The sequence below is a fragment of the Marmota flaviventris genome, chromosome 14 (genome assembly GCF_047511675.1).
Source record: "Marmota flaviventris isolate mMarFla1 chromosome 14, mMarFla1.hap1, whole genome shotgun sequence".
NCBI lineage: Eukaryota > Metazoa > Chordata > Mammalia > Rodentia > Sciuridae > Marmota > Marmota flaviventris.
The window spans coordinates 6045642-6068045 of record NC_092511.1 but is presented as its reverse complement, the minus strand read 5'-3'; the positions used below and the strand labels follow the sequence as shown (position 1 = coordinate 6068045).

At 37.2% G+C, this 22404-nt stretch overlaps 1 protein-coding gene and 1 non-coding gene across 2 annotated transcripts in view; one reads left to right on the top strand and one right to left on the bottom strand.

The window, feature by feature from the left end:
* Adam17 (ADAM metallopeptidase domain 17) overlaps nucleotides 1-22404 on the top strand; it is a 55132-nt gene that overhangs the window by 19925 nt on the left and 12803 nt on the right. The window contains exons 3-11 of the mRNA XM_027937737.2: nucleotides 718-848; nucleotides 2392-2480; nucleotides 5356-5524; nucleotides 8381-8514; nucleotides 10701-10790; nucleotides 13281-13394; nucleotides 16754-16898; nucleotides 17082-17170; nucleotides 18741-18893. Of these exons, the coding sequence (XP_027793538.1) occupies nucleotides 718-848; nucleotides 2392-2480; nucleotides 5356-5524; nucleotides 8381-8514; nucleotides 10701-10790; nucleotides 13281-13394; nucleotides 16754-16898; nucleotides 17082-17170; nucleotides 18741-18893 (1114 nt within the window). The remainder of the gene's footprint in view (nucleotides 1-717; nucleotides 849-2391; nucleotides 2481-5355; nucleotides 5525-8380; nucleotides 8515-10700; nucleotides 10791-13280; nucleotides 13395-16753; nucleotides 16899-17081; nucleotides 17171-18740; nucleotides 18894-22404) is intronic.
* On the bottom strand, nucleotides 21166-21268 carry LOC114094725 (U6 spliceosomal RNA). Its single transcript, XR_003583125.2, has one exon. It is a non-coding gene; the product is annotated as a U6 spliceosomal RNA (small nuclear RNA).

Sequence of the window (22404 nt, the reverse complement as noted above, 5' to 3'; positions counted from 1 at the left end):
ATTTTAATGTCTGCATTGGAGGCTTTGTTTTTATTTTCCTAATGGTAATTTTGGGTATATAGTTTTCAAGATAAGTTCTTTTGAGGAGGAGGGACTCATGAGTGCTTTTAAATGTAGAGAGCAGCTATTTATTAATTTGCATAGCATTAAGAATTTTCCCACAGGGTACTCAGCTTGATTGCTAGAGGCAGCAGAGCACCAGGTTGTGAAATACAGCAGTTAGTCTCTAGTTTCACTGTTCAGTAGCTGTGTAACTTTGCATTAGTTTCACAGTTTGTTGGTTAACCTCCATGCCTCAGCTCTGACTTGCGTGGAGATAACATAGAGTATATAACATTAAGTAGTTGTTCAGTTAATGATATATAATAATATTAATCTTTAGTAATAATTTTTCCAGATAAGCAAGAATTCTGCTTTGGTTATCCAAATACATGTGTTTACTTATTATCAATTTTGTAGGAAAGAGAAACTCATAAGCTCTTTGAATCTCTCCTCCAGTTAGTTTCTTTTGGTCTGCCCTGCCAAGGTTTTGCAGTTAGACCAGAGTTCTTTTGTCTTTACAGGAGGTATGTTGCTCTAAATACCTTAGTTATAACTTACATAGTGTTTGTTTTTTTTTTTTACTGTCAACTTATCAAGAATGTTAAGAAAGTTTAGTTTTTTGTTTTTTTTTTTTAAATATGCATAGAGTGAACTCTGAATGCATTCTCTCTTTAGGCATTTTAAATTGTACTTGACATCAAGTACCGAACGCTTTTCACAAAATTTCAAAGTTGTGGTGGTGGATGGTGAAGATGAAAGCGAGTACACTATAAAATGGCAAGACTTCTTCAGTGGACATGTGGTTGGTTAGTATGGGGCTTGGATTTTGTCCTCATGTCTGGGGGGTTAGTTCTCTAAGTCTAACATAATTATATAATCTCTTCTGATAGGTTGGTGGGGGAAGGGCTTGCTCTCATAGGAGTGCTGTTCTGCTATGGTTCTGTTTGAGCTGTACTAAATTTGAAAGAAGAAACACTATAACAGGAGGAAATGAGTGTTACCTAGCATGTCATGCTAGCTGGCTGATTTGATGATTAAAATTAATTTCAAATGATACAGATTTAACCTTCTCATTTCTTTATGCAAGGACTGTAGGCTTTTCTTTTAATAATATCTTTGTTTTGTTTTTGGTGCTGGGGATCGAATCCAAGGCCTTGTGCATGCAAAGCAAGCATTCTCCCAACTGAGCTATATCCCCAGCCCCAATAATATCTTTATTTTGTTTGTTTATTTTTATGTGGTGCTGAGGATCTAACCAGTGCCTCACATGTGTGAGACAAGTGCTCTATCACGGAGCCACAACCCCAACCTAGTAGGCTTTTCTTAATGAGACTTAAATCAGGGAAACTAGGGGAACTTATAATTTATTATTATTATTATTTGATACTGGGGGTTGAAGCCAGAGGTGCTTTATCACTCTGTTACTCCACCAATTATTATTTTTTAACAATATTTTTTTAGTTGAAGGTGGATACAATACCTTTATTTTATTTTTATTTGGTACTGAGATCAAACTCAGTGCCTCACGGGTGCTAGGCAAGCGCTCTACCTTTGAGCCACAATCCCAGCTCCTCCCCCAATTATTTTTATTTTTAATTTGGAGACAGAATCTCACTGAGTTACTAAGGATATTGCTAACATGCTGAGGCTGGCCTCAAATTTGAGATTCTCCTGTTTTAGCCTTCCGTGACCTTGGGATTATAGGTGTGTACCACCACACCCAGCCAAATAGCCTACTTTTATATTTATTTGAGAAAATATATCAAGCAAGCAGTTGCAGGTTTTTGTTTGTTTGTTTGTTTTGCAGTATTAAGGATTGGGCTCAGGTTTTTTTATTTTTTATTTTTTATTTTGAGTCAGGGTTTTGATAAATTGCCCAGACTGACTTCAAACTTGAGATCTTCCTTCCCAGGCAGCTCAGGTTACAGGAGTATGCCACCACACCTGGCTACAGTTTACTTTTTGAACTTTTTTCTGCAATTATAAAAAAAAAAAAAAAAAAAAAAGAAACGGCATAGAAATCTCCAAAGCACAGTTTAAGATCTGTATATTACAGATCATATTTTTTGCCTTCTCTTAGTTCTTTCTCACCTAAAATTAGGTAAGGTTATTCTGGAAGAATATCTACAAGTTTTTTGGTATGTTTTTGGTAAATTGATAAATTTAAAATGATTATACCTCCTCAGAAGGTGAAAAATATCTAGCTTCTTTCTGGGGCCTTTGTTTTTTGTTGGCAGAATTTGTAGTATGATGCACATTTCAATCTGATGAAGGATTTAATAAGTTTAATGAGTGGTTTATTATTTGACCTGGTTTTTAATAATAAAAAATGTTACTTTTCTTCTCAAGGTGAGCCTAACTCTAGAGTCCTAGCCCATATAGGAGATGATGATGTCATAATAAGAATCAACACAGATGGGGCAGAATATAACATAGAGGTAAGTCTACATGTGATCTTTTTGTAGTAGCTTATATCTCTGTTAGTTGTTTTAAGATGGCAAAGGTTAAAATTAATTATTTCTTTTCTCCTTATATTTAAAGAGGTTTTTTTTTTTTTTTTTTTTTTTTGCTTTTCACAAGGAAGACAATAGATGACTTTCAAAGTAAGGATGAAGCAGGGTGCTGTTATACACACCTGTAATTCCAGCAGGGAGGAGGCTGAGGCAGGAGGATGCACTTTTGAGGCCTAACAACTAAGGGAGGCTGCAAGCAACTTAATAAGATCCTGTCTCAAAATAAAAAATAAAAGGGTCTGGGGCTGGGGATGTGACTTAGTGGTAAAGTGCCTCTGGGTTTAATCCCCAGTACCAAAAAAGAAAAACAAGGATGATACTTTTTATATGTCTAGGAAGCTGTCATCAGATTCACCTTGTATTTCTAAAGTACCACAATTGACAGAGGAACATGTGGGATGGATATAGGAAGAGAAAACATTCCTTCTCTCATGCATTTAAAATTTTTCTCTAATAATCCTACTCCAGATATAAACATTCTCAAAGAAAAAGGTGAAGTCTTATTTATCCACATGTTAGATCGGTAAAAGGTTATAGTTCATAGTCTGGTAAGTCTGTAGAGAAATTCAGTCTCCGGCCACTCTTCCACTGAAGCACTAGGTCGAAATCAGGACTGTGGTTACCATGTTTGTGTCAGGCATGTATCTACTTGTCAGATACCAGTCTAGAAAACAGAACATGCCATTTATTTGTGAGTTGAAGTTGATTCCATGTTTTTTGGAAAACAGTAATGCTTTGGGTAGTCCAAATCATCACCAAAACAGATCATCTGTGGGAGAACTAAAAAGTTGGTGTAAATGAAATTTTCAGGTGTATTTGCTGGTAGGGTTAAGCCAGGATGCTGGTGCTAAAAATTTTATATTTTAAAAATACATTCAAACCATGTGGCCATTAGTCTTTTGTCACCCATCAGTAAGTATGAAAAAAGAAATATATAATCTTGCAGTATGTTGGAGACTATTAATGTTTAGGCTGTTGTCTTAGTCCCTTACTGCTGCTATAACAGAATGTCTGGGACTGGGTAATTTATCAAGAATAGAGGTTTTTGTTTTTGGTGGATTCTAGGGATTGAACCTAGGGATACTTAACCACTGATCCACATGCCTAACCCCTTTTTTACTTTTTATTTTGAGATAGGTCCTGGCTAAATTGCTGAGGCTGGCCTTGAACTTTCAGTCCTCCTGCCTCAGTCTCCCAAGTTGCTAGGGTTACTGGCGTTACTCATGGTTCTGAAAACTGGGAAATTCAAGAGTATGGTGCTGGCATTTCCTTGGCCTTATAGCCTTCTTGCTTAGAACAATATTCTCAGGGTTCATCTATGTTGAAGCATGTATTAGTACTTCCATTTCTTTTTATTGTTGAATAATGTTCCATTGTTTGGATATAACATATTTATTCATTCATCAGTTGATGGACGATTAAGGTGTTTCTACTTCTTGGCTATTATTAACAGAGCTACTGTGAACATTCATGAGCAAGTTTTCATGTGGGTATATGTTTTCATTTCTTAAATAAATTCTAGGAGTAGGATTGTTAGATCGTATGGTAACTAAAGTTCACATTTTTGTCAACATTTATGAGGATTCACATTTTTGTCAACATTTATGAGGGTTCTGATTTCTCTACATCCTTACCAGAATTTGTCTTTAATTATAGCTATCCTAAAGGATATGAAGTGGTATCTCATTGATTCATATTTCCCTGATGGAGAAACAAGTTTGTTTTGTTTCTGCATTGCTAGAGATCAAACCCAGGGCCTTGTGCATGCTGGGCAAACACTATACCAGTGAGCTACATCCCCAGCCTAAAATTTTAAATTCTTTTTTATGCATTCCCCACAAGCTGCCTATTTCTGTTGAGACCGTTGTCTTTACAGATAACTATTTTGTAAACACAGGAACATCCTTTTGACTTGGGAAACCTTTGGAACCCGTGAGTTTGATTTACTGGAAATGCAGATTTTTATAAAGTAACTTTCCTGAAACTAATAAATTTCAGGCATATTGTTGCAAGTTTTTAGTCATCTCTCTTTAAAAATCTTTTTATTTCCTTTTTTATTCATAAAATCTAGTATGGGGGCTGGAGAGTTGTGGCTCAGTGGTGGAGTACTTGCCTAGCACGGGTGAGGCACTGGGTTTGATTCTCAGCACCACATAAAAATAAGTGAATAAAATAAAGGTCCATCAACATTTAAAACAAATATTTTAAAAAATTAGTATGACAGACATATCAAATATCTAAATGTTAAAGGAAACTAAAATGGAAATTCCACATTCATAGAAATCTTGTCTGACTTATTGCAAAATTAGTATGCCTTCTAACAGTGCCAGTATACAGTTGGCATTACATAGAAATCTTTGAATGAATTAATGGAAAAGTACAGGCATATTTTTTTTCTGGATCCTCTAAAAGATTTTGTAACTTTTACAAATTAATGCTTTTTCCCCATGTACAGATAAAATAATGAGGGATATGAATTTATTAGCATAGAAATCCATGTGATAAAAATAGAAATGATTTATTTTGGGTAAAATGTCCAGTCAGTTTACTTAATGTTATCTAAGAACAAGCAAAAGAATATTGTAAGAGGGCTGGGATTGTGGCTCAGTGGCAGAGTGCTTGCCTAGCATGTGTGAGGCCCTGGGTTCCATCCTCAGCACAACATAAAAATAAATAAAAAATAAAGGTATTGTGTCCATCTACAACTAAAAAAAAATATTTAAAAAATAGAACATTGTAAGAATTTAATATTTAGGAGTTTTAATTTTTTCCATCTTGACATGTATACTTTGTGTTTTAGCCACTTTGGAGATTTGTTAATGATACTGAGGACAAAAGAATGTTAGTTTATAAGTCAGAAGATATCAAGAATGTTTCACGTTTACAGTCTCCAAAAGTATGTGGTTATTTAAAAGTGGATGATGAAGAGTTGCTTCCAAAAGGACTGGTAGACAGAGAGCCACCTGAAGGTAAGATTAAAAATATATTTTGAGCTGAGTGTGGGGACATATGCCCATATTCTCAGCTGCCTTAAGCTAGTTTGGGCAAATTTGGGAGACCCTGTCTCTAAATAAATAAATAGAATAAATAAAATGTTAACAAACTGGGATGTAGCTCCGTGGATGGGCACTTGTCTAACATGTGCAAGCCCGTGGGTTCAATCCCTTGTACTGCAAAAAACAAAAACAAAAAGAAGCCATACTTGTATTTTTGAATGACAAGCATATTACATGGGTCTTCGATAGGAGTGGTTTTTCATTAAAAAAGAAAAGTATCAAGTAACTGTGGTATTTGGCTTAAAAATAGAGTTGTTCAGAAATTCTTACAATTCTTTTTCTGTAATGTTGGAGTATAACAGGAGCAACAATGATTGGTCTTAAAAAGAGATTGGGGATTGGGAAATTAAATGATCTGAGTGAAAATTCTTTATTTGAAGGTACTTAGAAGTGTCAAAATAATACTTTAGAGAAACTATAGGTTAATTAGTTGGGCAAGAAGAGAAATCTGTATTGTATAGAATACCAAGAAGGTTGTCAGCCTTGGGACAGATCTGTGTAGAGTCATATAAAGAAACATGACAAGCTGGATGTTGTGGTGCACCCGTGTAATCAGTGATTCAAGAGGTGAGGCAGTAGAATTACAAGTTCAAGGTCAACCTCAGCAACTTATGTTAGGAATGCACTAAGCAACTTAGACCTTGTCTCAAAATAAAAATGGCTGGGAACCTAGCTCTGTAATTAAGCACCCCTGGGTTTAATCCCCGTACCCAAAACAACAACAAAAAAGACCAATCATCTTCCTATTTCTCTTCATTGTCATTAATTTTAATTTCTTTTTTTTTTTTTTTTTTGAGGTGTTGGAGATAGAACCCAGGCCTTCACATGCTAGGTAGCCACCTATCATTGTCTGCTTTTTTGGGGTGTGTAGAGGAAAGATCCTGGGGACTGAACCCACAGACACTTACCCCTGAGCTACAGCCCCAGCCCTTTTTATTTTTTAAGATAGAGTCTCACTGAGTTTAGGGCTCCACTGAGTTGCTGAAGCTGACCTTGAACTTGTGATCCTTTTGCATCAGCTTCCTAAACCACTGGGATCATAGGCATGCACTGCTACTTCAGGCTTACTGTGCTACTATTAAAAAGACATATCTGGCTGTGTTGCCTAGACCGGCCTTGAAATCCTAGGCTCAGATCCTCCTTCCTCAGCTGGGACTTAGATGTGTGCCATCTTGCCTGATTTATTGTCCTCATTTATGAAGACCTAAGATGGTATTACTTGCATAGTAGTATATAAATAAATTCCTAAGAAGTTTATTTAATAAGAAAGATGTCCTATTAACACAAACTAATTTTTAAAACTTCTTGTGTTACAAAGTTGAAGGTTTTAGCTATGTGTGTACAGAGTTCTATAAAAAGTGTATTGATGGCTTTGCGTCTACTTGGTTTTTTAAAGTACCCCAGACTGGCGAGTGGAGCCACATAGACACTTGAATATATTTCTGTATCTTACATATATATCATGTGTATGATTATGTGTGTGCTTCTACATGTTTAAATATACTTTGCCTGTGAAGATATATAAGCATTTATCATAAGGCTTATTTGTCTGGAGGAGGCATTGATGACCTTAGAAACATCTCCAAGTCCCCATGGTTGCTGATTTTTAATGTATAATTTACTTTTTTTTTTTGTACCAGGGATTGAATCCAATGGTGCTTAACCACTGAGTAATATCTACACCCCCCCCCCTTTTTTTTAATATTAGTTTTTAGTTGTAGGTGGACACAATATCTTTATTTCATTTTTTTTTAATGCAGTGCTGAGGTTCGAACCCAGTGCCTCACGTGTGCTAGGCAAGCACTCTACCACTGAGCCACGACCCCAGCCCTCTGCAGCTTGAGTCTTGCTAGATTGCTTAGGGTCTAAGTTGCTGAGGCTAGTTTGGAACTTGCCTCAGCCTTCTCAGTCTCTGGAATTACATGCCTGCACTACTATGTCCAGCTTGACTTTTTTTTTTTTTTTGTACTGGGGTTGAACCCTGGAACACTTACCACTGGGCCACATCGTCAGTCCTTTTTATTGTTTATTTTGAAACAGGGTTTTGCTAAGTTGCTTAGGGCCCTGCTAAATTGCTCAGGCTACCCTCAAACTTGTGGTCCTCCTGCCTCAGCCTCCAGAGTTGCTGGTATGCACCACCATGCCTTACTTACCTTGACATTTTTACTGTTAGAAAACAACAACTTCATAGCCTCAATATTTATTTTATTTTATTAAGCACTTTTTAAGTTTTTCGCATTTTAAAAATTAAGGAGGCACTTTTTCTTAGTTTATTTTGTTTTGTGTTGTTTTTTTGTGTGGTGGCAAGAAGTTGAATCCAGGACCTTATGCATGCTAGGAAAGCATTTTACCACTGAGCCATGTTCCCAGTTGCTCTGCAATTTAAAAACCTGATATTTTGAGCTGGACGCTGTGATACATGCCTATAATCCCAGTGATCTGTGAGACTGAGGCAGAAGGATTTAAAGTTTGAGATCAGCCTCAGTGTCTTAGGCCTTCAGTAATGTAGCGAGTAGTAGCCCATTGGTAAAGTGCCCCTGGTTTCAGTCCCCATTGCCAAAATGACAAAACAAAAATAAAAGGAAAAAAAAAAAAAACCTCTTATATTTTCTTTTACTTTTCTGCTTTCCTCCAAATTCAAGATACCTTCAAGGTTCCCAAGCTCAAATAATGTTTGTTTCAGAATAACTAGATTTGAAGTGTTATTGTAAAAACGCCCTCCTTGTTTTGATGAATTTTGATTTAATAGTGCATACAAATTCATATTAGAGTTTGTTCATCGAGTGAAGAGAAGAGCTGATCCTAATCCCATGAAGAACACATGTAAATTATTGGTGGTAGCAGATCATCGCTTTTATAAATACATGGGCAGAGGGGAAGAAAGCACCACTACCAATTACTTAGTAAGTATTTGATATTGCATGAGGTAATTAAACAAAAAGTTTATGTAAGTGGGTAAATTCCTTTAAGAGAAGTTTCCTGTAATTTTCAACTTAATGGTTTCATTTTCTGAGTTTTTTACATTATTACTACATGGAAACTTTAGTTTCAAATTTATGAAAACCTGTTTTTCTTTTGAACTTAATATTTTTTGCACATTGGAATTTTTATGCATATTGGGGAAAGGTCATAATATAAACAAATGAGCTCTTTTTTTTTTTTTTTGGTACTGGGGATTGAACTCTCTGACATTCAACCACTGAGCCACATCCCCAGCCCTATTTTGTATTTTATTTAGAGACAGGGTCTCACTGAGTTGCTTAGTGCCTTGCTGTTGCTAAGGCTGGCTTTGAAAACTCTATCTTCCTGTCTCAGCCTCCCCAGCCTCTGGGATTACAGGTGTGGGCCACCATGCCTGGCTACAAATAAGCTTTTTAAAAAAATCACCACCATAGTGGCATGAGCCTGTAGTATCACATTTATGGATTTATACTTTAAAGTCAAAAAACTATTTTTGTGAACCTGTGTTTTTTTTCTTTTCCTTATATGTATATTTCAGAGCAGTCAGTTTGGTTCATGTCATGTTAAAGAGCCAATCACGTAAGTACATGAAATAGGTGGACTTTTATGATCATAACTAACTAGGGCAGAGATATGAAGGAAGATTAAAGAAATGATACTGTATTTTTTTTTTTTTTACCCCCAGTTCTTGGGATCAAACTCAGAGCTTGGTGCATGCTAGGCAAGTGCTCTTCCACTGAGCAATATCCTCATCATGTCTATGAACTTTGAAGCATCAGATAGTGTAGTTTTAAAATCAAGGGACTCATTTTTCGTTGACATTTTTTGTTAGTATGACCTCATTCATCATGATAACTCGGCATTGACCAAAATTTTACTCAGGGTATAAAAAGAGAATGGGGCTATTCATGAACCAACAAACAGACTAAGGCAGTAAAGACGTCTTTCTTATTGCCTTGCTCTCCCTGGTCTCCATTTTATTTGTACCCTCCCTCACTCTTTTTTCCCTTCTCTTCCATATCAAGTGAATGAATTTATTATGAAAATAGTAGGAGTCATTGCCATTCTTGTTTCTTAGCAAGAGAAATCAGTGGAAAAGCTTCTCTCTTAATCTGGGTTTTGTATTAAGGAGCTCCTCTGGTCTCACTTCTTTGTTACACTGTGAATGAGTACAATGAAAGGTCTAGTTTTTAAAAAAATTATATTTCTTACGGTTACTTGTAAGCAAAGAACAGTTTCTTAGACATGTAACTTGCCTTATTTATTGTTGCCAGAACTAACTTCGCAATCTGGATTTTGAACACTAGAATGTTCTCTTTGAGAACAGATGGGTAATTAGCATTTTGTCTTCCTTGGTGATTGTGCTCCTCCCTCAGTCTTCCCAAATCAGAACAGAGTAGGAATGGTGCAGTGTACCTCATTCCTCCTGCTCTCTCCGTGCCAAACTTTGTGGAGTGCAGGTTGGATAGCAGCTGACTGTTGTTGCCTTTTTACCTGTTCTGGGAAGGCATTGAAGGTACTTGTCAAGGGCCAGAGTGAAGACAGAGTACTTCTAAGAAGGGAATAATTTTAGGCAGTCAGTTGACATTTAAATTTCATTTTCATAGTTGGTAGAAATGGTAGGTTGTTAATTTCTTTGTTTTATGATAATGGGGATTGAACCCAGGGTCGCTTTACCACTCAGCTGTACCCTTAGTCTTTTTTATTTTTTATTTTGAGACAGGATCTCACTTAGTTGCTTAGGACCCACCAAGTTGCTGAGGCTGACTTGCAGTATTCCGGCCTCAATCTCCCGAGTCGCTGGGATACTACTGTGTCTGGAAGGAATGGTAGATTTGTAAAAAGTTGATATTTCAATTCTGTATGTAGTCAGTTACCTAAAGTTTGGGATAAACTTTAATGTTGTTTTATTCTGGTAACAGCACTTTTTTAAGTTTAGTGCTAAGAATAATTTCTTTGAGTAAAGCCATCAGTGATAAAGATTAATATCTTAATGCTAGTTTCTGTAATTAGTAGGACCATGTACCATAGCATTTTCTCTAAACTGAATTTATCCTTGAACATTGTTCTAGTACAATGCAAAAAATGGTAAAGATCTACACAATGTCTTTTTCTTTTATACACACAGATAGAGCTAATTGACAGAGTTGATGACATCTATCGGAACACTTCGTGGGATAATGCGGGTTTTAAAGGTTATGGAATACAGATAGAGCAGGTATTTATCAATAGACATGGCCTTCAGTTACTTGGTGAATTTATATGGTGTAAACATTTGTATAGTCAAACCCAGAAATTTATCTTTGACATTAATCATAACTAAATATTCTCAAATGCTAGTGGTTTTTTTTCCTGATAAATTGTGCAGTGTTTTAATATTAATTCAAGATTATGAAATTTTCTGTCTTGAGGCTCTTTTTTGTTGCTGTTATTTTAAATATTTTATTGTAGTTGGAGACAATACCTTTATTTTATTTATTTATTTAATATTTAGTTTTTAGTTGTAACTAGACACAATATCTTTATTTTATTTATTTATTTTTATGTGGTTCTGAGGATCAAACCCAGCGCCCCGCATGTGCTAGGTGAGCACTCTACTGCTGAGCCCCAGCCCCAGCCCCTGAGGCTGTTTTTGTCAGGAAGACTTTTTATGACACTTTTTTAAAAAAAAAATATTATTTTTAGTGATGAACACAATATCTTTATTTATTTATTTTTATTTGGTGCTGAGGAATCAAACCCAGTGCTTCATACATGCAAGGCAGGTGCTCTATCAATGAGCCATAACCCCAACTTGACACTTTTTTTGTGTGTGTTTGTGTGTGCTGGGAATTGAATCTAGGGTAATTTACCACTGAACTATATCATTTGCTCCTTTTATTTATATATTTTTTGTGCTGGGGGATTGAACCCAGGGTCTTGTGAATGCAAGGCAAGCACTCTACCGACTGAGCTCTTTTTATTTTTTGAGACAAGGTCTTGCTCAGTTACTAAGAGCCTCACTTATTTGCTGAGTCTGGCCTCAAACTTGCGATCCTTCTGCCTCAGCCTCCTGACTTGCAGGGGTTACAAGTGTGCTCCATCACGCCTGGCAGTTCATCCCCTGTAGTGTTTTTCTTTTTCTCTGATTATGCTTCATTCTTTAATGAAAATTCTAGCATATATTTTTTAATTAGAAGAATTACTCAAAAATACTATATAAGGCATTGACATATAGAAGCATTAGATGCCATTCCCTAAAAGCTGTTAGTAGTATGTACAACAATGTTACACTAATATCATCTTAATTATGTCTTATGGTAAAGCAAATTTTCCAAATTGCTAAGTGTAATTAAAGAAGTTTCTGAAATTGAGTATTGTTTTGCACAAATAGATATTTTATAGGTAAATTATGGGAATCGTATCTTTTTTCCAGGCTTTCTGTACTAAACCATATTCTTACAGGTTTTATAGTATAGAATTTAGAGTTTTTTTTAAAAAAAATTTGAATTTGTGTGCCATATTTATAAATGTTTAACTTTGTTAGTATTTATATAAAACTAAGAGAATTATTTTTTCCTTTTCCATTCTTTTTTCTATTTTGCATTTTCTTTTTAAGTTATTTGAATAGGTAATATATACACAGTACACAAACCGTGAAAAGTAAGTCTCCATAACTTCTCTTCATTGTCAAAACAGTTCCTTTTCTCTGAGACATCCACATCACTGGTTTCATGTGCACCTTCCTAGAGATGTTGTATGTAGTATGTACTCTGTGTGTGTGTGTGTAAGTCTGCATTTGACATAGTGGCAGTGTGCTGTACTCTTTTGTTCCTTGCCTTTTCATTTCTCAGTATGTTGGAGATTATTCCATATTGGTGCATATAAAGTAGCCTTCCTTGTTTTCAGTTGGCTTTGTCATGTACAAGTTTTCAAGAACCAATAAATAAAGTTACTTTTTGCCTTAGGAACTTGGAAGCAATTGAAGAACATAGGAGACAAAAACATTAATTTCTTTAATCCTTAAAAGATGGATTGGAGAATGTGATTTAGATGTGCAGTCCTGGAGGGCTTCCAGATAGGTTCCTCTTTAAGAGTTGACCCTGACCACCCATTGCCAAAGCTACAGAGCTTCTCCCTAGTGGAGAAGTGGTGGTAGTGCAGACCAGAATGGGCTGTCTATGCAAACAGGCAGAGAACAGAGACACAGAAACCATTGAGCTGAGTATGACTTACTTCTTTTTTGCAAACTCACTAATCAGAGTGAGTTCCTTTCTTGTTAGGTTTAATATGAATGTGTCTGAAATGCATATACAAAGAGAAGGCTGTGTTCTTTATAATGTTTTATTCCTGTGGCATACTAAGTGATGCACATCTTATTCTTCATTTCTAAATTATTGACTGTAGTCGTAATAAATATTTTGGGCTCATGTAACCCAAGTTCTCATTTTTTCTGAATAAATGTAGAGGAAAAATATAACAGAAATATAGAGAATATTAAAATTTATAACATTTTTAAATAGCTCATTGATGTGTGCTTTCCATATCATGCTTTTCAGTTTGATTTAAATGTTTAGTAATAGAACTGAAGAATTTTTGGAATTTTGGTTCTAAAACATTTTTTTTCTGGCACGGTAGACAGACTTTTGAGTGGATAAAATAATTTGGTATCTAGAGTCTTGTGACTTTTTTTGGAAATGTTCTAAGTATATTCTCTCTTTAAGTATAGATTCGCATTCTCAAGTCGCCACAAGAGGTAAAACCTGGTGAAAGGCACTACAATATGGCAAAAAGTTACCCAAATGAAGACAAGGATGCTTGGGATGTGAAGATGTTGCTAGAGGTGAGTCGGAGGATCCTGACACGATCCTCTTAACAGCACTGGGATTTCTGATATGTAGATTGTATCTGCACTAATGAAGGGACATATTAGAAAAGAGTGGTGGACCTGGAGCAGCCTCCCGCTGGTCCAACAGTGACTCCATGTCCTGGATCAGGGTGAACCATCAACTGGTCAAAAATCTGAAGAGGAAAAATGCTATGAAGCAGTGCCTTTTAATCTTTTTTTTTTTTTTTTAAGACAGAGAATTTTAATATTTATTTTTTAGTTATTGGCGGACACAACATCTTTGTTTTGTATGTGGTGCTGAGGATCGAACCCGGGCCGCACGCATGCCAGGCAAGTGCGCTAACGCTTGAGCCACATCCCCAGCCCGCCTTTTAATCTTAATATCTTCCAGAATTTAATAAGCTACAGTGGCTCTTCTCTGGGAAGTAGCATAAGTACCCAATAAATAGATTTTATTTATTTATTTTTTTGCATTGTGTTGTTAGCTCAGGTCTCTCTGAAGTTGTCAATGGATCTCTTATGGTAGTAATCATCAAATAGGCTGTGCACGTGTATTTAACAGTAGAAATATAACTTGGACACCTGAAAATTTTCTGTAGGAATTTAAAATTTTTGTTCTGGTAATAAATTTAGATAGTTAAACATTCTTGTAATATGGATTCTTTCCTTAAGATTCTGCCACATGATTCCAATGTCTGAGTTTGTGTGCTGTTGCTTTGTTGTAAATTGAACTATGAAGTGATAGTGTTTTATTTTTTAATGTATTGGGCAATGTATTAATTTCCCATAGCTGTTCTAACAGATTGCTATAAATTTAGCAGCTAAAGAACATTTTTCTTTTTTTTTTGGTATCAGGGATTGAATCCAGGGATGCTTAACCACTCAGCCAGATTCCCCAGCCTTTTTATTGTTTATTTTGAGACAGGGTCTCACTAGTTGCTAGGGCCTCACTAAGTTGCTTAGGCTGTCTTTGAACAGAACATTTTTTTTTAATCTCATAGTTTCCATGGGTTAGTCCAGGCATAGTGTGGCTCATCTGGATTCTCTGTTTAGGGTCTAATGAGGCTAAAATTAAGTTTTTGAAGCTTGATGGAATTAAAGGCTATTATCAATTTTTTGACAAGATTGAGAACCATAATGTGCTGTGTCTATATAGTACTCTTGGCATACCTTATCTAATTTGATCTGCAAACCACCCTGAGAGTTAGGTTAAGATCCACCGTTATTTTGTAAAGATTTATAGCTCAGCATGTGTATGAGTCAACTTCAGCTGCTATAACAAGCTCTACAGACTGGCGGCTTAAACAACAGGCATTTATTTCCTTAGTTCTGGAGGCTGTAAGTTCAAGATCCAAGTGTTTTCAGAGTTGTTTTTTCTGAGGCCCCTCTCCTTGGCATTTATTTATATGTTGTTCTTTTTCTGTGTCCTCATATGATCTTCCCTGTCTTTTTCCTAACTTCTTTCTCATGAGGACACCAGTCATGCTGGATTAGGGCTATTCAGATGACCTCATTTTACCTTAATTACTGCTTTAAAGGTGCTCTGTCCAAATATAGTTCATTCTGAGTTATAGGAGGTTAAGACTTCAATATGTGAATTTTGAAGTGGCTACAGGTCAGCCCATTGAACCTGTTCCTTCCAGGTGCGGTGGAGCACACCTGTAATCCCAGCAGCTTGGGAGGCATCCAGAGATTTCAAAGCCAGCCTCAGCAATTTAGTGGGGCCCTGAGCAGTTTAGTGCGGCCTTATCGGTAAATAAAATACAAAATGAGGCCGGGGATGTGGCTCAGTGGTCAAGTGTCCCTGAGTTCAATCCCCCGTACCCATCACCCCTCAAAATGACCTATTCCTGCTGAGTCCTACAACTAGCAATGGCAGAAATAGATGTGAGCAGCTATATCTCCTAACTACTGGAATAGCCAAACCACGTCACCTTCCTGGTTTCTGTGGTTCTCTGGATAGCTCAGGCTCTGGAGGATCCAGAGGGAAGCACAACTGTTCACATGTGCTCCTTTCCAGTGCTCTCCCCAGACTCCTAGAAGATTTCTAAAAGTCTCACCCTTTTACATAGAGCTGTCAGAATCCCAGGCTGTACATTCTTCATTTCTCATACAGGGTTCTCTTACCTTTCACTTCTAATGTTTTTAGAAGCCTTTTTTTTTTTTTTGTACTAGGATTTAACCCAGAGGTGCTTAACTACTGAGCCATATCTCTAGCCCTTTTTTAAAAATTTGAGTCAGGGTCTTACTAAGTTGCTGAGGATGGCCTCCAACTTGAATTCTCCTGCTTCCTGAGCCACTGGGATTAAAGGCATGTGTCACAGAAACATAAACACCAGAAGACAAGGGAGCAGGGCTTTCAAATGCTGAAGCAGCAAACATACCCAGCTACATGATCAACTATGCTCATTCCCAAGCAGCCTCATTCCCAGATACACAAAACCCCAAGAATTTACATCCCATGGACCTATTTTTAGGAGGCTCCTTGAGAATTTAACAAAATAAGAACAAAACACAGGGTCCAGATAGCAAGAGAGTACAGGGTGCCTTAAAATGACAGGTGCCTTAAAATGCGCTTCAGGCAGTTTAAAAAATCATGATTTTTTAAAACTTAGAGTGTTTAAACTGTTATGATAGAAATTTGTACTGGAGGTTGAATTTAGGACACTTTATTGCTGACCTATATCCCTAGTCTTTTTTGTTTGTTTTGTTTGAGACAGGTTCTGCTGTTTTGCTGAGGCTGGCCTTGAACTTATGGTCCTTATCGTAGAAGTTTTTGGAGTAGTGTGATAACCATCTTTGACTGAAGGAAAAAAGTCTTTACAGACTTACAGTGTTGATTAAATAGTTTAAAATTTTTAGTAACATAAACTAGATATTTATACTTTTCTATAAGTTTTTATTTATAACTCCTTCATCTTATAAAATTTAAAAAGTTAAAAGTCCTCCCCAACTCAAATAAGTAAATAAAAGTAAAATATACATTACTATTAACCAGTAGAAGAATCCTTGAAATACTTTAGAATTATTTGTTTTGATATGAGAGCTTCAGAGCTCCAACTTCAGAGCTCCAACTCCCTGCAGAGTTGGAGTACATTGGGTCCTGGACTATAGGCCTTCAGTACACTCCATAGAGAAGCAGTGAGTTTTGAAAACGCTCCCACGCCTTTCCTTTTGTGCTCCTCCATCCCCAGATGGTATGAACCCCAGGGAAAGAGCGGTGTGCTGCATGAGATTGGGGTGTTCATTAGAACTGTGACCAGACTTGGTGTTTTTCTGGAGTATTGAGTTGTCATATCTCTTAGTTAGATATGATTGCTAATTTAATACAGATTTTTTTTTTCCCGTTGAAGCAATTTAGCTTTGATATAGCTGAGGAAGCATCTAAAGTCTGCCTGGCACACCTTTTCACATATCAAGATTTCGATATGGGAACTCTTGGATTAGCTTATGTTGGTTCTCCCAGAGCAAACAGTCATGGAGGTGTTTGTCCAAAAGGTAAGTTTTCCCATTGGCCTTGTGAATGTGTTGCTGGAATGGTAGACTGACTGGATTACATTATTATTCTATACTTAATACATAATTTTTGTTTCTGTTTCCTTTTGCTTTTAGCTTAGAATAGTAAATTTCCTTACATTATAATTCTGTATTTAATTTTTATACGTTTCCTTTTGCCTTTAGCTTATTATAGTCCAGTTGGGAAGAAAAATATCTACTTGAATAGTGGTTTGACCAGCACAAAAAATTATGGTAAAACCATCCTTACAAAGGTATGTCCTTTGATCTTTTTAAAAGGATAGATTTGGAGTTTTGGGTGTTAGACCCTCTGTTATATATTTACATAAGTGTCTTTAAAGGGAAAAGTATGTAATGTTTTTAATTTCTGCCTAAAAGAAATACATGTTTTCTGGAGAAATAATGAGAACTTAAAAAACTATATAAAGGGGGCTGGGGTTGTGGCTCAGGGGTAGAGCGCTTGCCTAGTACTTGTGAGGCCCTGGGTTCAATCCCCAGCACCACATAAAAATAAATAAATGAAATAAAGGTATTGTGTTCAACTACAACTAAAAAAAAAAAAAAAACTATAAAGAATAAAATGACTTGTCAGCTTCTTTCCAGGCACGTCAGGACTGTGTGTTTCTTAACCCTTCCCTCTCAGGTCCTCTGTCCTAAAGCTCCTCTTGGGGCTCCTGGTGTTGGGCTGCAGTGCAGCTGTCATTTTAAGGCATCCTGTAGTCTCTTGCTGTCTGGACTCTGTGTTTTGTTTCTTGATCTATGCCTTGTTTTGTTATATTCTCAACAAGCCTCCTAAGAATAGGTCCATGGGATGTAAATTCTTGGGATTTTGTGTATCTGGGAATGAGGCTGCTTGGGAATGAGCATAGTTGATCATGTGGCTGGGTGTGTTTGTTGCTTCAGCATTTGAAAGCCCTGCTCCCTTGTCTTCTGGTGTTTATGTTTCTGTTAAAGAGTCTGAGTCTTTGGCTTTTGCATGTTACCTATTTTTCTCTAGAAGATTTTCAGATCTTGTTTATGTGTAAATATATCTGTTCAGAGTCTGTTTGTCTACCAATAACAGAAAACTTAAAAACTGTGGCATAAATAAGGGGTTCTTTGTCTCAGTGAGAAGCAGTTCAGAGAGTCTTCTCCAGGTGGCATTGTAACTGAGAGTTGCTTATCGGAGCCTTAGGTTTTCTGACTTGCTTTCAGCTGTTCTAAGCACAAGTCCTTTGTCCTTGTTTTGTCATCTTATGGTTACAGATGGTTCTCTCTTATGTTAGAAAAAGATGGAGAAAGCAATCATAGCTGACCTAATCTGTCCCATTAAAAAAGCTTTTCTAGAAATTTCATTGCCTGGCTTCTTCTCTAAATCCCTGGATAAAACTGGGTTCCATGAATGCCCATAGTCCTAGAGGAATGGGGCTATTTTAGCTGAGCATATTGCTGCCCAGAACAGAATTAGGGTTCTTTAAGGAAGAAGGGGAGAATAAATATTTGGTAGAAAAATATCAGTTTCTGATATACTGATATGTTGTCTATAATGTAATTGGTGTGTGGTGTATGTTATTTTTCTCCACTGTGCTGGGCAGATGGACCCTTCAATCTGGAGACTTGTGTCTTTATGTAAAATGTCCTTGTGTTATTTCGTTGATAAATTTTGTCTTTTTTTAGATTCCTTTCCATGTCACCCATTATTTTTCTGTCTCAGCTTAATTTCTACAATTGATAGAATACATCATAGTCTGATTGTTATTCTTTTGTAGCTCTAATTAAAGGGCTCAGTAGGCCCAGCAGACAAAAGTAACTGATGTTCAGAGTTTTCTTTGCATGGTCCTTAAGGAAGCTGATCTGGTTACGACTCATGAATTGGGACACAATTTTGGAGCAGAACATGATCCTGATGGTCTAGCAGAATGTGCTCCGAATGAGGACCAGGGAGGAAAATATGTTATGTATCCTATAGCTGTGAGTGGTGACCATGAGAACAATAAGGTATGTGTGGTTTGGAGTCTTTTAATGTGGGTAGGAAAGGAGGCAGCTGTGTAGTTTTCTCAAAATGGGAGCTCAGGGCCTGGGGTTGTGGCTCAGTGGCAGAGCGCTTGCCTTGCACATGTGAGGAACTCACTGCAATACTCAGCACCACATAAAAATGAACATAGATATTGTGTCCATCTGTAACTAAAAAATGAAAAAAAAACTTTAAAAAAAATGGGAGCTCAGGAAAGTATTCCATTCCTAGGTATTTCCCTAGGGGATGGAACTTCAAAATACCTTTTAAAAAAAAAAAAAAAATATATATATATATATATATTTTAGTTGTAGTTGACATAATACCTTTTTTAATTTTTCTATTTTTATGTGGTGTTGAGGATTGAACCCAGTGCCTCACACATGCTAGGCAAGCACTCTACCACTGAGCCACAACCCTAGCCCTACAAAGTACCTTGATATGTGGTTGTGTTTTGGGGTGAAGCACTTGTTCATCTACTAAAACTGTCATTTGGACATTTTTTTTTGTAGTTTGGTATTACTAGGGATTAAACCCAGGGGTGTGATACTACTGAACTACAACCTCAGTCATGTCCATCCACCTTTTAAAAAGTTTTTATTTTGAAACAGGGTCTCCCTAAGTCTTTGAGGCTAGCCTCGAACTTGCAGTCCTCTTACCTCAGCCTTCTAAATAGCTGATTTGTACTGTTATATCAAAGTTAATCATGTGTAAATTTGGATTCTTTAAAAAAAAATAATAAAAACTTGTGAGTTCTAGGTTTCAGGGTTGTCAGCTCAGTCTTTATGTTAAAGATTGTCATTTCATTTAAACTTTGTTGCTCATTTTAACTCTATGGTACTTCACAATTTGCATGTTTTCATTAACTTTTTTAGTAAAACACACAGTTTGCTGAATTATATGCCTCTTGTTTGCAGCTTTGTCTCTAGTCCTAGTAGAAGTACCTGCATAATAAAAAACAGTAATCTAGTGTACAGTGGTTCCTGTGTCTGGGGTGGGATTGATCCTGGGACCCCTGTCCCCTCGGACACCAAAATCTGCAGATGCTCATATCCCTTATACAAGATCATAGAGTCTTTGCACATCTTCTTGTGTGCTTAAGTCAGCTCTAGATTACTTATAAAATTAATACATTATAAATGCTGGGTGAGTTGTTTTACTACATTGTTTAGGGAATACTGACAAGAAAACTCTGTCCATGTACAGTACAGATGCTTTTTTCCGTGATCTCTTTTTTTTGGTGGGGGCGGGGTTACGGACCATGGATTGAACCCAGTGGTGCCAGTGAACCACATCCCAGCCCTCTTTTATATTTTATTTAGAGTCAGGATCTCACTGTTGCTTAGGGCCTCACTAAGTTACTGAGGCTAGCTTTGAATTTGCAGTCCTCCTGTTTACCTCCCAAGCCATTGGGTTATTGGCGTGCACCACTGTACCTGGCTCCTGAATATTTTTAATCCATGGGTGCAGAACCCACAGGTATAAGGTCCAATTGTGTGAGTTGATTTGGGACGTTGTGAATAGTTTCAGAGACTGTTAACTCCTGGAGACCATACTGAAAGCCATGTTGACAGGTGTCTGGTCCTTTTGTTTCATCCTTTTATCTGGAGCTCTGCAGCATGGGGCAAACACTCCTGTTACTGAGGTGAAGTGAGCCAGCAGGGAACCTGGTCAGGAAGGGATGGTGAAATAGTTGCCTGGTTCCCTCTTGGAGCCAAGCTGTGGGTGAGTTTGAGTGTGAAACACGTGGAGGACAGGGTCACTGGGGTGTCCCTGCCCTCACCAGTTTTTCCATTCCCAGCCTCTGCACTTCTTGTGATCTTGAATGTTGAATCTAGTTTTGTTCGAATGTCATGAGTAAACAGTCTTATTCTCTTGCTTTGCAATGCTACATTTTATATCTCCTTTACTTGACAACTTGTGCCTGAGAGAGATTTTCCTACCCCTTTTGCCCACTCTTCCAAATTATCCAAGCTTGAATTTTCATGTCTTTCTTAAAGATCATCTCTTCATTTCTAATCATATACATTATAGTTAGTGCCATATACACTTACAACAATGATGGGAATGGTATAGTAACCAGTGGCCATGTGTGGCCATGGTGCAACTGAAATGTTGATTAGAGACTGAGGAATTGAATTTTAAATTCCACTTTATTTAAATTTAATAGTGCTTGTCTATGTTTGGAGGGAAGAATAGGCTTTAACTATAAAAGGACGCAAGAGACCTTATTGGGAGGATGGGAATCATCCTTTTTTTAATGTGAAATACTTCATGAATTTGCTTGTCATCTTTGTGCAGGGGCCATGCTAATCTTCTCTGTATTGTTTCAGTTTTAGTATATGTGCTGCTGAAGCAAGCATCAGGATGGGAATGTTCTAAAACTGATTTATGATGATGGTTTCACTGCTTGGTGAAGTTATCAAGGAAATCATGGACTTTTATCTTTGAAGTGAATGAGCTTATTATTAGCTGGGTGTAGTGCTGCACAACTGTAATCCTGGCACTTTGGAAGGCTGAGCCAGGATTGCAAATTTGAGGCCAGCCTCAGCAGCTTAGACCCTATCTCAAAAGGGCTGGGAATATAGCTCAGCGGTAAACCATCCCTGGGTTCAATTCTCCATACCACCAAAAAAAAATAAGAAAGAAATGGATTAGCTTTGTGATGTGTACATGTGCCTCAGCAAACCTGTTAAAAAGAAAATAACAACAAACCAGTGTAGAAGCAGAAAAAAAGGGGTGAAGGTATAGAGCTCATGGAGACATGTGCTGGTCAGTGTGGAAGGTGGTGAGGGGCAGTGGGCATTTATGATTCCATTCTTTCCACTTAGTAGATGGCTGGACATTTCTATTAAAAAAAAAAAGGATAAAGTACATTGAGGGCAGCCAGTCTGAGTGTATTTGCATCCTCCTTCCTGTGATCAGAGAGGCTCTGTCAGTCACTTTTGTAGTGACCTGGATATTGGCACCAGTCCTCGAAGTAGCAAAATGTGTCTTCAGACACAGGCATGTAGCCCCATGGATTGAGCTACACCCACCTTTTCTTTGTGATTTTTCCCCTTTGCCCTGTTTGGGATAGAATGTTCCATGGAAATGCCCTTTGTGTGTCCCCTTCTCTTGCTTTGCCTTTGGGTGTGGCCTACCTAGATGTCAGTCCAACCTGCTGACAGCAGACATCATGAAGCTAGACTCAGCCCCCTGAAACCTGACCTCTTGCCTCATTTGAATTGCTTCTTGCTCTCTTTCTGTAGACCTTTAAGGTCAGATGAGCCATCACAGGACCCCCAAAGAAAAAAGTATCTCTGACTGTTGTGTGGTTATTTCGTGCAGCCCAGTTCACCTGGAGTGACCCTGAATGTTTTAGTCTTGAGGAACGCGACAATACATAACAAGAAAAAAAAACTCTCAATAGTTATATATGGCTAGTGGCTACCATGTGGGTAGTGCCGCTATAATTGGACAGGTTCCTTGTTCCTTGGTTATGAGGACAGTGTC